This window comes from Asterias amurensis, chromosome 21 (genome assembly GCF_032118995.1).
Source record: "Asterias amurensis chromosome 21, ASM3211899v1".
Classification (NCBI taxonomy): domain Eukaryota; kingdom Metazoa; phylum Echinodermata; class Asteroidea; order Forcipulatida; family Asteriidae; genus Asterias; species Asterias amurensis.
This window is the reverse complement of record NC_092668.1, coordinates 539,393-558,615: the sequence shown is the minus strand read 5'-3', so window position 1 is coordinate 558,615 and position 19,223 is coordinate 539,393. Positions and strand designations below refer to the sequence as shown.

The 19,223-nt window shown below is 38.9% G+C and overlaps 3 protein-coding genes across 3 annotated transcripts; 2 read left to right on the top strand and 1 right to left on the bottom strand.

Moving 5' to 3' along the window:
• The first annotated feature begins 71 nt into the window (after positions 1 to 71).
• On the top strand, positions 72 to 6,200 carry LOC139952812 (cytochrome P450 2J4-like). Its single transcript, XM_071952046.1, has 6 exons — positions 72 to 735; positions 2,243 to 2,474; positions 2,913 to 3,058; positions 3,506 to 4,316; positions 4,622 to 4,779; positions 5,247 to 6,200. Exons 2-6 carry the CDS (start codon positions 2,272 to 2,274, stop codon positions 5,423 to 5,425), a joined length of 1,497 nt encoding a protein of 498 aa, XP_071808147.1. The 5' UTR covers positions 72 to 735; positions 2,243 to 2,271; the 3' UTR covers positions 5,426 to 6,200.
• A 6-nt stretch (positions 6,201 to 6,206) lies between these two features.
• Positions 6,207 to 12,889, bottom strand: LOC139952817 (methylthioribose kinase-like). The gene is made up of 8 exons (XM_071952056.1): positions 12,738 to 12,889; positions 10,589 to 10,708; positions 9,798 to 9,927; positions 8,969 to 9,140; positions 7,964 to 8,198; positions 7,421 to 7,577; positions 6,766 to 6,868; positions 6,207 to 6,382 (listed from the first exon to the last, which is right to left on the bottom strand). The coding sequence occupies exons 1-8, from the start codon at positions 12,813 to 12,815 to the stop codon at positions 6,211 to 6,213; spliced, it is 1,167 nt and encodes a 388-aa protein (XP_071808157.1). The 5' UTR covers positions 12,816 to 12,889; the 3' UTR covers positions 6,207 to 6,210.
• Positions 12,890 to 15,691: 2,802 nt separating this feature from the next.
• LOC139952818 (uncharacterized) lies at positions 15,692 to 18,452 on the top strand. Its single transcript, XM_071952057.1, has 2 exons — positions 15,692 to 15,757; positions 17,231 to 18,452. Exons 1-2 carry the CDS (start codon positions 15,700 to 15,702, stop codon positions 18,322 to 18,324), a joined length of 1,152 nt encoding a protein of 383 aa, XP_071808158.1. The 5' UTR covers positions 15,692 to 15,699; the 3' UTR covers positions 18,325 to 18,452.
• The last annotated feature ends 771 nt before the right edge of the window (positions 18,453 to 19,223 follow it).

Here is a 19,223-nt window from a genome sequence, read left to right as displayed (position 1 = left end):
TTTTGCGAGTTACATGAAAATGATTTTCGAATGAGCTGTTTTTAGAGCTAACGGAAATACATGTATCAATGAGAATACTCGTGTATTTTAATATGAGTCGTTGAAAAAAGTTGTTTGCAGAGAGCAGAAACCCACCTCGACCCCGCCAAATACAATTTGTCTCCAAGAGCCCAGTTGGTATCAATATAGCAATGCTATAATAATTATACGATGAAATCAAACTGTTCTTGATGAACGACGGAGCCCATAATTTGCAGAGTTGTGAGAAAAAAAAAATGATGGCACACTGCCATCATATCACGAGAAAGACATTGGGCTGCTAAACAAACACGAACATCAATTAGGGGCTGTGCCCTGCCCCTCCCACACCTACTAGTTAAACGCCACTTTATCTTGCAAAAGTTTGGCGACCTAACTATGGTCACCGAACTTTGCAGTAGTTTTCAAAAAACAACTGGGTTGCTCGGGATGTTTCGAAGTATGCTGTAATATTGAATACTTCATTCACAATCAAAGTCGGGCTACAGTTGTTTACAAAAAACATCTGCAAAAGTTTGGTGACTTTTAATGTCACCGAACTTTGTAAACGTTTTTGAAAACCATGGACCCCAGGTATTGAAGCAAGTCTTTAAATGATCCCTTGACCACAGTGAGTGCTTAAATAGTTGTAATGCTACACGCAGACGAGTCATCTTTCAGTAAATCCAAGTTGACAGAAGTGAACATTTCTTATTGGTAAGTTCTTGTTAAAAAAAATATCATTCTTGATAGGTCCAAAACTCTTGTTTGTGGATGCAATTAGGATGATTAATGGAATGATTTGGTTACTGCTATTTATAGGCAAGTATACACTACAAATTGCCTTGGATCATGTGCTTAAAGACAGTGGACACTATTGGTAGTTGTCAAAGACCAGTCTTCTCACTTTGTGTATCTCAACATATGCATAAAATAACCAACCTGTGAAAATTTGAGCTCAATTGGTCGTCGAGGTTGCGAGATAATAATGAAAGAAAAAACACCCTTGTCACACGAAGTTGTGAGCTTTCAAGTGCTTGATTTCGAGAGGAGAAGAAAATTACTTCTTTCTCGAAAACTACGTCACTTCTGAGGGAGCCGTTTCTCACAGTGTTTTATTCCATCAATCTCTCCACATTACTCGTACCAAGTAAGGTGTTATGCCAATAAATATTTTGAGTAATTGCCAAAAGGTCTTTGATTTTACGGATTGTTGAATTTTGTTTCAATTTTCTTTTAATCTTGAGCGGTATTGGCAGACTAGCTCTGTATGTAGGATAAAAACAAACATACTTGCAGAAAAGTGCAAGTTTGTCAAAGAGTCTGGTCAGTTAACTTGTTCGGGATAAGCTTCCAGAACCCAATCCACACCAATCAACACCACCCAAGTGACCCCCTAACACCATCCCATCCCAACAACACCAATTAAAGATCACTGTAACCACAGAACACGTACAGTAATGGCGAATTCGGGTAGACTGTATTCAGTAAAAATCATAGCCTTGCTCAAGGCAGTCGCATTATTCGCTCCGAAAAGACGCCGCTGTAAACCCACCCGTATACACACTGTCAGATCGTACGAATACTGTTCACACAAGTCGTCGCACTTGTACCACTAACCGCATGCGGAGGCCGTCAGGCCCACAGCCTTGTCGGGTCTGTATCTTCCGGGTTTAATGTGTTGTATTGAAAAAATTCCACTAGTGAGGAAATGACGGCCTCATCCAGTCCTATTTCCGTGTGTTTTTGATGGCGTGTTTTTATCCTGCCTTCGATTTGTTTTATGTTTTTATTGTGCTTTTTGGTATTATTGCAGTTCATCATTGTTTGTATTCCACCAGTCCTGGTCATGTGTGTTTTTTATTATCTTTTTATATCAATAATAATATTTTATTAATAATAATATTGTTTTTACTATTTAATTATTGTAAATCATGTGCAATTTGGCCTGTGGAACACGAAATGTGATTCCAATAAAATGAAATGAAATGAAACGGCCTCCGCATGCGGATAGTGTACGGGGTAAATACTGGTGGGTTTTTCTACAGCGGCGGTCTTTTTTCGGAGTGAATAATTCGACTGCCTTGAGCAAGGCTATAAAAATCATCCCAGTGTATCTGATATTGTGATGTCATTTTAGCCTATAGGATCAAACCGCTAGGCCATTCTCATTTTTTAAAACAATTATACCAATCCCATATACATGTATTTTTGGTTGGTGCAGTGTTCGACGGCTAATTCGTCTCAAGAAACATGGATATCTACGATGTATGGAGTCAAATCAACGTCAGGACAGTCATCCTTGGATTGGCGATCTTTGCCTTTCTTTTCTTATTGGGTCGCCGGCCCAAGAATCTACCACCAGGCCCGTATGGCTGGCCTCTACTCGGCTACATTCCACAGCTAGCTATGACAAAAGAACCCATTCACGATGCATTGGCAAAGCTCGGTCTAAGGTGGGGATATAATTATGTTATTTTCCATTAAAAGTCTTACTTACGTCATTATTAGATGGTTTTGTGTTTAGGTATATGCTTCTTTAACATCGCTACAATAGATGGCTTTGTACTTGCATTACGTTCAGCACTGATCTGACTTTCGAAGCAGCGTATCTCTAATTTCTAACATCATACCTATCAATTAATTTTTTCTTTCTTTTTTCTTGAACAAATTTACTTTTGTATTGTTTTAAATCTGTGAGCCACAATAACACTATAGCTTTGCTGGAGTTAGGGTGGTGGGTTTGGGGGGGGGGGGGAGCTAGGCCGGGTGGGGAAGCTATCTGATCATCGGCAGGGACTTAAAACCCCTCTCCTGAATACCAATAATTAATGATCAAATATGGCGGAACACATCATGGACTGATAGTTCTGTCTAATTATTACTCGAAACAGGTACAAGTCCCTCATGAGTTTCTCAGTAGCCAATCAACTCATCGTTGTCTTGCAAGATTATGACGTCATGAAAGAAGCCTTTGCGCAGCATCAACTGAGTGGACGGCCGACCCTCGAGATCAGCCAAATAACACTCCCTGGATACGGTAAGAAACAATTAATTCTTTCAGTTTGTTAAAAACAATGCTTTGACTACATGATCAATGAAGAGAGAGGGAGGGGGGGGGGGGGGGGGGGGACCAAACACAGTGTATACCAAGTTGCCGTCTAGATGTAACGTATTTTTGTTTACTTGTAAAACAAGAATGGCTTTTAGCCTTGTTTGGGGCAAACCTGCTCCAAAAAACCCAAAATTGGAAAAAAATACGATAGTACAACTGGCAAAATAGTCAGACAAAATAATAGGAGGGTCGAGTGTGTACTATGTAATGTGTATTCACCGTAAAACTAATACCGGGGACACAAGTTCAGCTATTCAAAACACTATTATTCATTGATGGTAAGTTATGGTTCACAATGGCTGCATAATGAGAAGATTTTAAAGATGTTGTTGGTTTGTCAGGGTGATTAAATGTCTTTCTTTGGGTTGACAGGTGTTCTTTCAGCATCGGAGGGGGAAGCTTGGACTGAGCTAAGACGTTTCTCTGTGACTACCTTAAGAGGGCTTGGAGTTGGGAAGTCAAGTTTCGAAGTCCACATCACGACAGAGACGAAATGTCTGATCGAAGGACTTCACAAATCAAAAGGGAAAAGAATCAACCCGAGTCATATGATTGAAAACGCAGTCTCTAACATCATCTGCTCAGTGGTCTTCGGTAAAAGATTCGAGTACACAGACAAAAGGTTTCAGCGTCTTCTCTCGATTCTCAATGAAATGTTTGAGCTCATTGGGGCGGGTGGAGTAGTTCAATTCGTACCCATATTCGCCAAGATGCAGTTCCTCCCACTCGTGAAGAAAATCATCAGCATTAATTTGAGGTTGGACGAAATTCTGTCTCAGTTGTGTTACACGAGGGATACCAAAGATGAGGGAAATGATGAGGATCCGCGAGATTTCGCGGGAGCTTTCTTAAAGGAGATGAATCGTAAGAAGCAGCAAGGTGTGCATACTTACTTAACTCCGGTCACTATGCATCACACCTTTGGAGAGCTCTTTGGTGCAGGAACAGAGACCACCTCGACTACACTCCGATGGGCTTTGCTCTATATGACAGCTTTTCCAGACATACAGTCACGAGTTCAGAAGGAACTTGACGAAGCTGTGGGTCGTAACAGACTTCCACGGCTCTCCGATAAGCCGGAGTTACCGTTTACACAAGCAGTGTTGAGTGAGATTCAAAGGATGGGGAGCATTGTGCCGCTAGGGGTACCCCATAAATGCACCGAGGATACCATATTGAGAGGGTAAGTTTTGTCATTATTATGTTTCAGAAGTTTTTTTAACACAATATTTCTTGGAAGGCAATGTTGTTTACTAGAGGCAAATTTGCCAATCGGCCTATTGACACTGACGTGAAAATAACATCTTATTGAAAGTTTTTATAACACAGCTTTAAAATGAAAAGTTCCACGACCTTGACTGCCTCCGGATATTTGTTTGCACTTTATGTCTGTCTCAACTGGATATCTTCTTGAATAAACATGTGACGTCAGTAAACAAATTTGTTACACACTGACCTGCAGTTTGTTATTGTATTTTTATTTTTTAGATACAGCATACCGAAAGGCTCCATCGTTATCACCAACTTATGGAATGTACACATGGACCCGGTAGAGTGGCCAAATCCGGAACAGTTCAATCCTGAGAGATTTCTGGACGATGAGGGCAGGTTTCATCGAAGGGAGAAACTCATTCCATTTGGAATAGGTAAGGTAAATTGTCATGTTGAGGGACAAAAATAGCTAATGGGTTGACGTGTCGACCCTATATCAAGTTCTTTCTCGAAGGACAAACAACAAACAAACAAGGGCTTTGTATTTCTTAATTTTTGTTGGATTAGACAAACAACACTTAATTTTGGTCAAATTACTTTGTTTTGTTAAGGGATACAGGGTACCAAACATTCTTGACGAACGCCCCAGTAACTTTAGACAGACGTTTGAAATGACACTCTTGCTTCATAATTCATAATCAAAAGGTTATAAAGGAAATAGTCTGGTCCCTTAATAGCTTAACATAATTTGTTCATTAGGAATACATGGTCGTGAACTAAGATAGTGATAGCGTCAATAATATCTGAGGTCGCAGTGAATTCAAACGTTACAAGAATAACAATATTATGGTCCTCGACCACTGCACTTTACTCAATTTCCACCCCCCCCCCCTCCCCACAGGAAGACGGATCTGCCTGGGTGAACAGCTGGCCAAAATGGAACTTTACATCGTGTTCACGTGCCTCCTTCATCAGTTCACCTTCAAGCCACCAGAGGGCGCCCCAGATGTTTCATTCAAAGTGTGTGATGGAATGACACGTGCGCCCGAATCTTTTGAACTGTGTGCCGTTGCTCGTTGAACTGCCTTCAATTGAAGTATTACTTTAAGAGTTTCTGATTCTCGATATAAAACGTTTATTTGTGTAAGTGGGTACGATACAAAGCACTCTGAGTAAAGATATGTTTTGATAACAAATTGAACTTATCTTTTTAATAAATTTTATTGAATGGAATTTTAAGTCAGATACTTCCTAATTAGCGGCTGCGGCTACCGGTTGTGGCTTCTCCTATATACATTTCAATAATAAGAGTGTGCATTATATAAGAATCTATTACAGTGTAAAGTCATTTACTGATATAAAATTTGTTAATTGCCAAAATAATTATGACACACAACTTAAACGAACATTACATAATTGTTTTTTTTTTTTTGCTAATATAATACATTTGCTGGCAGTGTAAGCACTTTATGTAATCCGCCATATACACAAACTGACAAACCTGTAGAAGTTTGAGATCGACCAGCCATCTGGGTCACGACAAAATAGTGAAAATCCTTACACATTTTTTGCGTGACATCGATTTACAAAAATGAATAAAAAGCTCACCGCTCTCCAAACTCCAAACGGGAAAGTTGTTTCTTTACTTCTCATCAAATATGATGATTTCAGACAGAAATATTTCAACGGATATTTTCTACGTTAGTCTGTGAGCTTTAGACGTTTCTTACCAATTATGTAATGTGCCTTTAACAATTAGTTTTGGCTATAAAACTAGTCTTACTAATCTAATATGAAAATAAACTTAAATAAAGCAAAGCTGCTTAACGCATATAATTGTGCTTTCTGAATGTTCTAAGCTTTGATTATTTATTATTAATCTGGACGTCATTGTTGTCAAAGAGATGTTGAATGAGAACACTTGGAGTGGTTATGTTGGTATAGTCTCTAGTGAGACTTATACCCAAGTGTAGACATGGTAGTTCAATCAGAGTTCGATCTGCTGGATCGTCACCTGCCTCCGGTCTACCCAAAATTCTGACAAAGCCAAAGAAGGAAAACAAACATTAAACTTTTAACAGGGACAATCACGAAACCTATCAGTTTAAATGGTCTCTCTGTATTAATACATATCGGAATAATTTAGTTCATTAAATCTCTCTTTACTATTCAATTGGTACAGGATGTACTGTTATTCCTTTTGATGAGATAAGATGAAAAACTGCTGTTGAAGTGACTATTATAACTCCCGCAGAAATAATGAATGTTCAGTTTACTATTCCCTTCCAAACTACTTTTTTGAATGCAGTTGATATATGTCTCTAAGGAGTAAAATAGAGGGACAGTCCGTGGATAGAAAAGGGTCAGGAGGAGTGGGATGTTTGTAGATCGAGTTGGCCTTAAAGACCCACCTTACTTACCTTCGTACGAGCCTACAGCCCATGAATCCAGCTGTATCAGAGACTGTTGCGGCGAATTGTTCGGGCGTTAGATACTCGGCCGCATCATTAAAGTATATTTTCACTGTTGATAATCAATTATATTCATTGATTTAAGTGAGCTACACTGTAGAATTAATCGGTATACGTACACTTATTTGACTTCTGTGAAAAATGTTATTTGCTGGTGTGACCTTTATGTGAATATTGTTAAGGACTAGATACACGTGGGTTTGCATTTCAACGAAACCCGTGGCTTTAAATATTCCATTAGCTTACAAACAAAGTATCATACGTCTCTCTAAATATTTATGAATGACGTCACCATTCTAACCCAAAACGAGGCCATCGGCGCAGCCACTGCAACTAGGATCGAGTGGCTGGTACTGGTGGTGGCGCGACGTGCGCCGATGGCCTCATTTTGGGTTAGAATGATGACGTCATGCATGAATATTAGAGCGGTGTACTGTACTAATATTCATGAATGGCGTCACATGCATTCTAACCCTAAATGAGGCGAATTATTCTTTGCAAATTTGTGATGTCAACATTCGCATTCGCGTTCGCAAATATGAACCGGACTTAACGCTTTTTAATGTGGGTTTGGGTTTCGAACAAAGAAGAGAAACACTGGTACCTGTTTCCTTAATGCATTCCTCCAGTAAAGAATAAAAGGTTGGATTATCTTTGGACGGGTAGAACTTATGCTCCAGGTAGACAACCATGTAATTGGAAAGTAGATGTCCAATGTCTTCACCCGCTGGGCCAACTCTTGACGCCTCAAAATCAATGATCTAAGAATAAAACAAAAAGAGTGGTTAATTCACACTACCCTGTCTGAGCTAATCCCCAAAATGTTATGTCAGTGAAAATACCATGTCAGTGTGGCATTTTGTAACCGGTTCCGTAATAATGTTTGCTAGGCAGAAACGTTTCTAGATAAGCAATAATTATTTTCTGCTTGAGCAGTGTTCTAAGAGAGGGCATAGTTCACTCATACATAATAGCCAATCACTGTTTGAACATTGCCCGTTCCTTGTATACGGGTAGGCCCTACATCAAAAGTGAACAAGGCGCTGGTTTGTTTGTGAGTGCGAACGTTGAACCAGTCCCTTTGTGTTGGTAAACGTGATTCCGATTAGTAATTATGCTTAATATAACCCTTGATGGCAATGAATACCTTTGCAGAGTCTCCTTTTATCAAGATGGAGCTGGTATGGAGGTCAGCATGGATCAAACATTCTTCTTTCGTTTCCATGACGTCTCGAAGCCTCGCCCTATTTGTAACGACCACTGAATCCTTGCTCATTAAATCGTATATTTCTTTCAATGCGGGTGACTGTCTCTCGATGTTTTCATCCTTGTGAATGTTTTCAAAAATATAGTAAACTAGGATCCCCTGGAATGCATCATTCCTATTTGAGAAAGTAAGCAAAAAAAACAAGAACCGAAACGGTTAAATATATTATATGTCCTCTGTTTAACGCTTACTATAGATGATTTAAAAAACTATACATACATTAACATCTCCTGGAAACCATGGCCAAATTTCAAAAAATTGTTAAGCAAAAAATACTGCTAAGCAAAATTTTATGCTAAGAAAAATATTGGTGGGGCACCATTCACACCAATGTATTCTTTATGGACTTTTCACTGGTAACCAGTTTCTGCTAACCAATATTTTTCTGTGCCGATAGCAAGTTTTTGTGCTTACAAGCTTAATGAAGTTGGGCTCAGTACGTTGCCGAAGTTCCGCACTTCTTTTAAGTATGCGTGAGAAACTTTCATTGTAAGAATGGAAGATAGAACTAAATTGACTGTAACTTCTTCAGCACAATGGGAATGTGTGAGAGCTTTTTGGATTTGCAAGACTCAGGTTTGACGAACGAGAACCGGTTTGCTCCGGCCTCTATAAAAGTTCTTTAAACTTCCACAGATTCACTCGTTGTTTTATTGCCTCTTCAATATTTCCAGAGTTTACAATATGAACCCAATTTCAAAGAGCTGTTGAAGCAGCTAAGCACAACAACAGTTTGCTTACTTGAACAAGGTTACCAGCCAAAATACTATGTCACATGTACCATTAATGACTGGTATCCTGCTCATTTCTGCCTAGCAGAAAATTGTTAATGTCTTCTGCTTATTAAGCAGCTCTATGAAATCGGGGCCTCATTTGAATACCTACTTGGTCTTCTCCACCATCTGTGCGAGACTGGTCTCAGTCACATTATTCTTATGAGTACCCCGATGTAGCTTTGCAATGTACCGTGCCACGTCTTGAATAGCGGGTACACTAGCCTGGTGTCGTTGGAACATCTGTCGTAGGATGTCGTAGTCAAAGAGGTCTTGCATTACATCTGCATCACAATAACGGTGGAATAAAGTTCAGTTCATACACCTGCTTGATATCTTTTTTATTCTTTCGATTCCCGGTTCGAATCCTTCATTTGACCTAAAATCTCGAATGATGAACCGGTTTTAAGTTCTTACCTGATGATAGTGTGTTTCCTTTTTATTGTTTTCAAAAAGGGATAGCCCTTGGTTGTTCTTCATGGTTAAATTGAAGCCTAAGGTTCCTGGGTGCTACAGTAGCCGTAGCGAACCCGCGGCTTCATTTACATGATCAAAAGAAAACAATGCTATTCTGTTTATATTTTCCCTCTTAATGGCCATATCAGAATACACTTTGACCTTGAAGATGAGAAAACCATTCCCAAGAGCCCCACCGCCTTCTCCACCCCTGGCACCACTATACCACTACCACTACCACCATCACCAAAACAGCTTGTCATTTGGTTTTGTTTCTTGGTTGTGGTTTATTGTAACTTAGTTTGATTGTAAAGTGTGGTTTTAAATATATTTTATTTTAGTTTAAAAATTGTTGGTTTTCGTAACAAATCTATTGTCCATTGGTTTTTAAATTTTTAATGTCTCTATTGTATTCATACATGGCTGTACTTTTATATTTTTATAGCAAATTTGAATAAACTAGTAATAACTAAAGTGATACTCACAATAACATTTATCTTCATCAAAGAAGATTGGTTCTGGTACAGATCCTGGAGCGAGTTGATTTAGTAAAGATAGCGTAAAATACTCGGTTTGATTCCTTCTTTGAGTCATCGGTAATTCTGGACCAACAACCTGTGATTGACCATCAGAAATAAATGAAGCAAGCAAAATATACAGGTTCCTTGTGTTTCAAGGCAGCCAGAGTGGCTCAGTGGCTTGTCTACATGGCATTCATCTGTTTGGACCCACCCGGTTCGAGCCCGGAGCAGAGCCTGTCAAGTAACTTGTGTTTTCAGTCCCTGTTTGATGGGTCCCCCACGTCTAAATCTGAAGTTTAATGATTTAAAGACATTGAACAATATTGGTAATTGTCAAAGATCAGTCTTCTCAGTTGGCGTATCTCAACTATGCAAGTCATAAACACCTGTCAAATTTTGAGCCCAGATCGTCATCGAAGTTGATAAATTGTTTTTTTAATGAAACACCACTCTTGCTGCACAGAATTGTGTTTTATCAGATGCTTGAAAAACCCACACCCGCAGGGAAAATCGTTCAGTCGGGTAGTTTAGGGGACTGAAAACCATGTCTGAAGCCTGTCTCAGATTCAATTTGTATGGGGGGGGGGGGGGGGGGGTTGAACAAATCCCCTTCAGTGCCTCTCCAGTGCTCTTTAGCCATTAAGTTGTTATGATCATTCATTTTTTGAGTAACTACCAATGACACACCCTCTCTTAACTTTCAAATACAAAATATTTGATGGCTTGAGTTCTATGAACATAGCATCGCCTGTTACCTTGAAGTATCCCATAGATTGCTTAACGATGACGGATGATCCAGTCTTAGATGTTATTCTAAATACCCAGTTTGACTCCCCACCACTCAGCTCCTCAGTAGTGCATTCAAGCTGACAAAACTATGAACAAGATTATCAAATAAATCAACAGGTACACGAAATACTCTAAGCAGCAAATCAATCAATTTTTATTGCGCCGCCAAAATCAACAAAAATTGTTCAAAGGCGCTCAAGACAGTTACGTGAAATTAATTTAACGTTTGTTGAAAAAGATGACATTTGAACAGTTTCTTGAAGTTATCACCTTTATTTTTTTCAAGTTCTTGAAATGATGGTCAACACCATGAGTGACTCATCTGCACTTTCACGTTACACATGCGCAGCACGTGCACTATCCTGTCTGTTTTAATCAAGGCAATTTTATTGGAATGCTGAAAATTCCGGTCAAGTTATAAAAGGTGATTGTAAACCTATTTACAATGAACACCCTTGGTAACCAGTACTTGCAAACAGGTGGAGAAAAGTCCACCTAGAATCGGAATGTATGTTATTTTAACAATGATCAGACCACAGACTAGCAAAGAATGGTAGAGAATAACCACAGTTGAATTACGTCACACCCACCCAAAGGATACTTAATTCCACAGAATGTCCCCTTTGAACACCCCCCGAAATACTTTTTGGCAATGTTAAACCTCTACTTGGACATTCCAAACCGGAGGTGGCGATTTTCTACACGCCCTATCAATCGGCATTACCGTCGGGCATTACCGTCGTCTGAGGACACTACTTATAATATGGCCAATGTTTCTCCACTTAAAGGTAAATATAGCATTGATCTTTGCCTTATATTACTAGAAACCTATGCAATGAAGCATTTCTATCATGGTTTTGCTAACGACAAAGCATTAGTTTCAGTTATATTGAATACTTTGCTATAATAACGTGGCCTGCGGATGGATGGCACCACTGGGTGCACACCGGTGTTAAATGCTACTGATGGTTATTTTCGTCAGTAACTTGTGTTCTACGATCTCTCTCTGTGATGCTGACAACTATTTATATAATCTATAAGAAGCCTAAATAATGTAATAATAAACTTGCTGGTACAGCCGTGTTTAAAAGCTCTTTGTGGGAGTGCAATGACACTGAAAAGGCAGGTGTGGTCTTGACATTTCAAACAGTATCCTCTGCTCGTCTATTTTCACACCTCTTAAAGATGCAAACACCAGTTTAGGATCAAGTTATTGAATAAATCACTGAAAATAGAAAAATAACAGGATTTAGAGAATCACCCGGCATCGATTCTTAGTGCTATACAATCAGCACGAATTTGACAAATTTGCCAGTTGCTGGATGAGAATACCGCCCGCAACGATACAACTACAAGGTACAGCTAGAGACTGGTCCCCTGTCTTTATATCAGCAAGGATAAAGACAGGTTTTCTGCAACAGTAATTTTGATGAATACAATGATCATTGGTAAACGAGCAGTGACATAAGCTTTATATCTGCGTTTTGATTGGTCCGGGGTGTCGTTGGTGCAGCTGAGAAACATCGGATCATTCAAAACACACTTGTACATGTATCTTTATTGTTTTATGATCATACTTTATGGATTTTAATTTTGGACCTTTTAATTATTTAGTTTTTGTGGTTAAATTTTGTTGTTGTTGTAAAGCGCCTGGGAGCATTTTTAATGGATTTGGCGCTATATAAATGTTTATAATTATTATTATTATTATATGAAAAGTTTACGTGAGGTCATCTCGACTCTCTGCATGTAGTGTGCACTGTGTATGTGGCATGCACACATTGTATGTAACATGTTGCACGTTATGCTGTTTTTGTGTACTATACACACGTAGGATTTGATAGCGTATCTATGTGAAATGAATGTAGGTGAAAGGTGGAAGGGGATTGACCTAGACTCGAGGCCACTCTCTGGCGTTATTCACGACCCTCAAAGTGTGACGTCATATGGGAACCTACTTTGCTGTAATAATTATTATATCAAATGAAGGAAACAAAATCACGTATTTTAACGGGCCTCTAGTTCGAATACACGCGAGACTTTCGTTGCCTATACCTTATACGCTGCAACATATTGAAATAGTGCACTTTAGATTAATCAAGAAATCATACTAACCTCATTGCCTAATTCCTTTTGCAAACGTTCCCAGTCAACATTGCACTCTACGTTAGTGTCTGTCTGATTGTCTGCCATTTTGGAAGTTGTGAATAACTTGTGTAAATACTATTTGATTTACAACGGAACGAACACAACATGAAGTTACGGTAACTAAACGAGGATTTCAGATCAACCTTTGGGCACTTTGTACTTTTCTCGGTTTGATTATAAAACGGTTTAATGAGGGTCAAGGGTGAAAGACTTGAAAGGTTATCAGACTTTAGGAATATATTGCTAAAAAGTATAATAAACACCGAGGTGATGACTGTGTCATTGGCTTGGCTATGTACTGAACCATCGCGTTTGTTCACACAGGTGTATAAATGGGAACTTGTTTTGATGAGACGGTATAATTTACAATAAATCCCCTTAGCTTAGTCGAAAATTAGGTTTAGGCCTAAATTAGTTTCAACCGAGCATCATGAAGAAAAAACCCGGAAAAAAACCCAAAAAACAAAAACCAACAGCATTTATGTTTCGGTGTATTCTGGAACAATCTCAATCGTGATCTCAAGAAGGCTCTCCAAACATCCTTAATTTGTTGAATTTGTGCTAAAATAAATTCATTTACTATCTGTATAGTTGCATATGACTCCTATAAAGGTTGTTTTCCCACTCGTCTTACATATATCTATCTAGTACCCGCATTAAAGTTGCGGCCGTCTCATGCCCAAGTCATATTAAGTCTTATGTATGAGGTAAATCAAATACCCAACAATGCTTTACTTTTATCCTTACATGGAGGCCAAAATGATGTAGGTTAATTTACTATGTGCAATCATTATTTATTTCATTCATTCATTTTTTTGGGGGAGACCTCTAAGCGAAACACTGTTTTTTCCAGAGACGCCCAGCAACTACAAAAACAACTACGGACATACGTCACCATCAACAAATCGTTAAAACACAACCCAGTGACATAATATTGTAATTGCATACGACCTGGTAGGGGCTTACATATTTTCACTGCTACCGTTGTCATGGAATAAATGTTGATTGACTTAAAGTAAAAGTATTTACTTCCCTAAGACCTACCCTCAAAAACAGACATTAATTTAAACCACTACCCGTATCATTATGACTTTATATTACATCCATATTCAACTTGCCTCCAAGTTCAATACAGAACATGTAATTTAATTAAATAAAGCAACGAAACTACCATCAACTTTCCATGTAAAAATAAAATTGTATAATGGCTTGTGGGCGGGGGGGGGGGGGGTGGGGGCAGCTACGCTAGTTAAAGGCAGTAGACACTATTTGTAATTGTCAAAGACTAGCCTTCACAGTTAGTGTGTCTCAACAAATGCATAAAATAACAAACCTGTGAAAATTTGAACTCAATCGATCATCGAACTTGCGAGATATAATGAAAGAAAAAAACACCCTTGTCACAAGAAGTTGTGTGCGTTTAGATGGTTGATTTCGAGAGCTCAAGTTCTAAATCTGAGGTCTCGAAATCAAATTCGTGGAAAATTACTTCTTTCTCGAAAACTATGGCACTTCAGAAGGAGCCGTTTCTCACAATGTTTTATACCATCAACCTCTCCCCATTACTCGTCACCATGAAAGGTTTTATGCTCATAATTATTTTGAGTACTTACCAATAGGGTCCACTGCCTTTAAAGACGTTACACACTAACTGTAATTACTCCAAATAATGATGAAAAAATTACTCGTAAAAAAGAAATTGAGAGCTGTCTATTATTATGGTATAAAACTTCATGAGAAACGTTTCCCTCTGAAGAAACGTAGTTCTTGAGAAAGACAATCTAAAAGCACGCAGTGCAACAACAGTTTTCCCTGTCATTACTATTTTGCAACTTCAATGACAAATTCAGTCCATTACTTTGCAACTTCAATGACCAATTCAGTCCATTATTTTGCAACTTCAATGACCAATTCAGTCCATTATTTTGAATTTCGATGACCAATTCAGTCCATTATTTTGCAACTTCGATGACCAATTCAGTCCATTATTTTCACAGATCTGTTTTTTATGCACATGTTGGGATTCACCATTTGCAAATACTTATATATGACAATAATTAAAGGTGTCCAATGTCTTTAATTGAAAACAGAATATGGTAAAGATGAATCTTCCCATTATCTATTGATGAGTGCTTGCTTTAATGGTAACGGAATTCAATTTTATTTATGAGCGGAAAGCGACAGAAGAACAGAGGGAAGTTCGTACCATCTTAAGCCATCATAGTTTAGGTTGTCTATCGTAACATTTACAATGGTTTGACTGCGATATGCGGGTATAAACAAATGTCTTCAAGAGGCAAAGCGGGAGAATAAAAGATTCCAATAAGAATACATTTATTCACGGCGACATCAGTTTGACCAGCATCTTTTCGGCAATCTTATCGCTAATGACGCAGTGACTGGCTTCTCTATAATATGTTCAAGAAATGTACTGGCACAATTATATGACGTAAGAACCGACCAATGACTTGAGTCTTTAATTTCGGTCTTTGAGAAATAAGCTTCAAAAAACGAATAAAGTGCCGGTACTTCTAGAAAGTGTCTTTGGTAAAACTTCCTACACTTGGCTTCTCTATAATATGTTCAAGAAATGTACTGGCACAATTATATGACGTAAGAACCGACCAATGACTTGAGTCTTTAATTTCGGTCTTTGAGAAATAAGCTTTAAAAAACGAATAAAGTGCCGGTACTTCTAGAAAGTGTCTTTGGTAAAACTTCCTACACTTGGCTTCTCTATAATATGTTCAAGAAATGTACTGGCACAATTATATGACGTAAGAACCGACCAATGACTTCAGTCTTTAATTTCGGTCTTTGAGAAATAAGCTTTAAAAAACGAATAAAGTGCCGGTACTTCTAGAAAGTGTCTTTGGTAAAACTTCCTACACTTGATTCACTTTGGTTGAAACACCCGCGCGGCTTGGACATGGAGTGCATCTGGATTCGTTTTGCTTTCCTCTTTGCTTGTCTTGGAATGGCTTTGGGTAAGTTAGTTGCTTCTTAAAATTTTCGTCTCTAAAATCATTTGCTTTTGTCATTGAAGGGTTTTATTATTATTTGCTCGTGTTAAAGGCATTGGACACTATTGGTTAGAACTCAAAATAATTTTTAGCATAAAAACTTACTTGATTACAACAAGCAATGGAGAACTGATGATAATTAAAAACATTGTGAGAAACGGCTCCCTCTGAAATAACGTAGTTTTCGAGAAATAAGTAATTTTCCACGAGTTTGATTTCGAGATCTCAGAATTAGATTTTGAGGTCCCGAAATCAAGCGGTGTTTTTTTCTACCATTGTCTCGCAACTTCGAATCTTTCTCGGAGGAAGCAAAATAAAGACTCTGCTAGGGTCGAAACGTAATACCATTAATGTTTGTTTGCATTTATATAAGAGGTCCCTTTAGTTGGTAAGTTGTTAGCAAGAACTAATTCTATTTTCTCAATTGTTAACATTGTGAGAAATTTTAAAAGACCGAATTATTTTAGAATTACTGTTTTACATCCGCCTGTATAAGGGACTTTTCATCTTTAGCCTTCATTTTTAAAATTCAATAGATTCGCGTGCTTTACATTAAATAAGGAATCTTCAACTAGAAAAATATTTCGTGAGCACAATCTACACGACAACATTTTTGTTTCAATAATTAAAACAAAACGATCTGACTACACAAATACGCCATAATATATTTTTTTCCCCGGCCAAAGAGTTCAGAACTTGATAGATTTGGAAGAGAAATCAGCCATGCCCTTAAAAAGATTTGATACCTTTTGTAGATCAAGTTTGAGGCCAGGACTTGAATCTCCACTCATTTTGAATAAAGGTGAATGTAGTTTAATTTACCTGCAGAAGTTTCAGCTTAAATACGTTTAAACAAAAAAGGAAAAATCACAGAGTGATGCTTTCAGGAGAGTCGCGTAATTCCGTTGCCCATGCTTAACAAGTTTTCGTTTCCAGGGACGAACTTTATTTTCTGGACATTGTTCTTCTGTTATTTTCAAAAACAACAATACCTAAGCAAGAAATATTTTTAGGGAAGCTTTTAACCATAATAATCTTTAAACCGTGTACTAGGTTTAACGTAAATCCGTGAAAATTGTGTTTTGTGTCCTACAAAAAATACCCAATCCCTTTAAGACAAAAAAATCAAGCGTTCCTTCTTGAAACAAGGCTACAACTTGTTCCATAATGTACAGTTTGCCGATATTTAGTTAACTCTCACCACTACAATTGATTAAGCCTTTAATCTAAGGAATAAAGTGTGTTCTTAAAACTACTTAAAATATCGTGTAAATACAACATCTTCTTTTCTGATAATGACACAAAATACATTTTTCCCCTTTAATTATTCTAGAATAATGAATATTAGCAGATATAATGCCACAATTACAATGGTTATAAAGCCATCAAACTTTATGGCAATAATGTTCACAATAACCCCCATAATTATTTCAACAGTTGTGAAAGCAGCCCCCTTCCGTGATGGGATAAATGGTGTGAAAGCAGCCCCCTTCCGTGATGGGATAAATGGTGCTCCTAAGGAAGAGTTGAGCGACATCCTCCGCTTACTGCGTATGTCAGACCTCATCGACAAACATGCTGCTGCTTCCGAAGAAGCCGTTAACACCGACAGTACTCAGGCGAAAGAAGCCGGCATTGGGCCGGGTTTGGAACAGCCCAACTTGCGGGTTGAGAAGGAGACAGGTCTGGATTCAGATCAGGCAGATGGTTTGGAGGCTGACTCTGGAGACGTCCACAGTGAGTTAAAACTACTGTTAAGAAAGCAAAAGTTGGCCGAGTTAAACGAAAAGGAAGAGTTGGTCCAAAACTTGTTTCAGAGTAGAAAGGACGTTCTGTTAGAATCTATCCAACCGCCCATCAATTCAGAGGTGGCGGTCAAACCAGATATGTATTCAGAGGCAAAGGTTAAAACAGTTATGACGTCAAACCGAGAGGTCAAACAAGTTATGACGTCAGAGGGAGAGGTCAAACCAGTTATGACTTCAGAGGCAGAGGTCGAACAAAATTTAACGTCAGAGAAAGGTGTTGAAACAATTGCTGCGTCAAAGGCAGACAACAAACCAGTTATATTGTCAAAGGCAGAGCCAAAACAAGTTCTAATTTCAAAAGCTGAGTATAAACCAGCAGTGACGTCAAAGGCAGAGGTCAAACCGGTTATAACGTCAGAAGCAGAGGTCAAACAAGTTTCATCCTTAGAGGCTGAGGTTGAACCAGTCGTTAGGTCAAAGATAAAGACCGTATCTCAAACCAACGAGAAGATTGATACACAGGCAAGAAATACTAACATAGGATTTTTGACCACGAGCAAACGTCAAACCCTTACTGAACACGAGATCTTAATGCAGTTAATCAACTTCATGGACATAGTCAACCAAGAGCTGGAGAAAACTGATGGAAAACTTAGGAATAAAAACGTTTCAAGTAAAAAGGAAAATTACTATCTGAAAGTGATCCAATCGAGTAGGGAAGCTACAGAAGAAGTGATCCAATCGAGTAGGGGAAGCTCCAGAGGAAGTGATCCAATTGAGTAGGGAAGCTCCAGAGGAAGTGATCCAATTGAGTAGGGAAGCTCCAGAGGAAGTGATCCAATCGAGTAGGGAAGCTCCAGAAGAAGTGATCCAATCAAGTGGGGAAGCTCCAGAAGAAGTGATCCAATCAAGTGGGGAAGCTCCAGAGGAAGTGATCCAATCGAGTAGGGAAGCTCCAGAAGAAGTGATCCAATCAAGTAGGGAAGCTCTAGAAGAAGTGATCCAATCGAGTGGGGAAGCTCCAGAGGAAGTGATCCAATCGAGTAGGGAAGCTCCAGAAGAAGTGATCCAATCAAGTGGGGAAGCTCCAGAGGAAGTGATCCAATCGAGTAGGGAAGCTCCAGAAGAAGTGATCCAATCAAGTAGGGAAGCTCCAGAAGAAGTGATCCAATCGAGTGGGGAAGCTCCAGAGGAAGTGATCCAATCGAGTAGGGAAGCTCCAGAAGAAGTGATCCAATCAAGTGGGGAAGCTCCAGAGGAAATGATCCAATCGAGTAGGGAAGCTCCAGAAGAAGTGATCCAATCGAGTAGGGAAGCTCCAGACGAAGTGATCCAATCTAGTAGGGAAGCTCCAGAAGAAGTGATCCAATCAAGTAGGGAAGCTCCAGAAGAAGTGATCCAATCGAGTGGGGAAGCTCCAGAGGAAGTGATCCAATCGAGTAGGGAAGCTCCAGTTGAAGTGATCCAATCAAGTGGGGAAGCTCCAGAGGAAGTGATCCAATCGAGTAGGGAAGCTCCAGAAGAAGTGATCCAATCGAGTAGGGAAGCTCCAGACGAAGTGATCCAATCTAGTAGGGAAGCTCCAGACGAAGTGATCCAATCAAGTGGGGAAGCTCCAGAGGACGTGATCCAATCGAGTAGGGAAGCTCCAGAAGAAGTGATCCAATCGAGTAGGGAAGCTC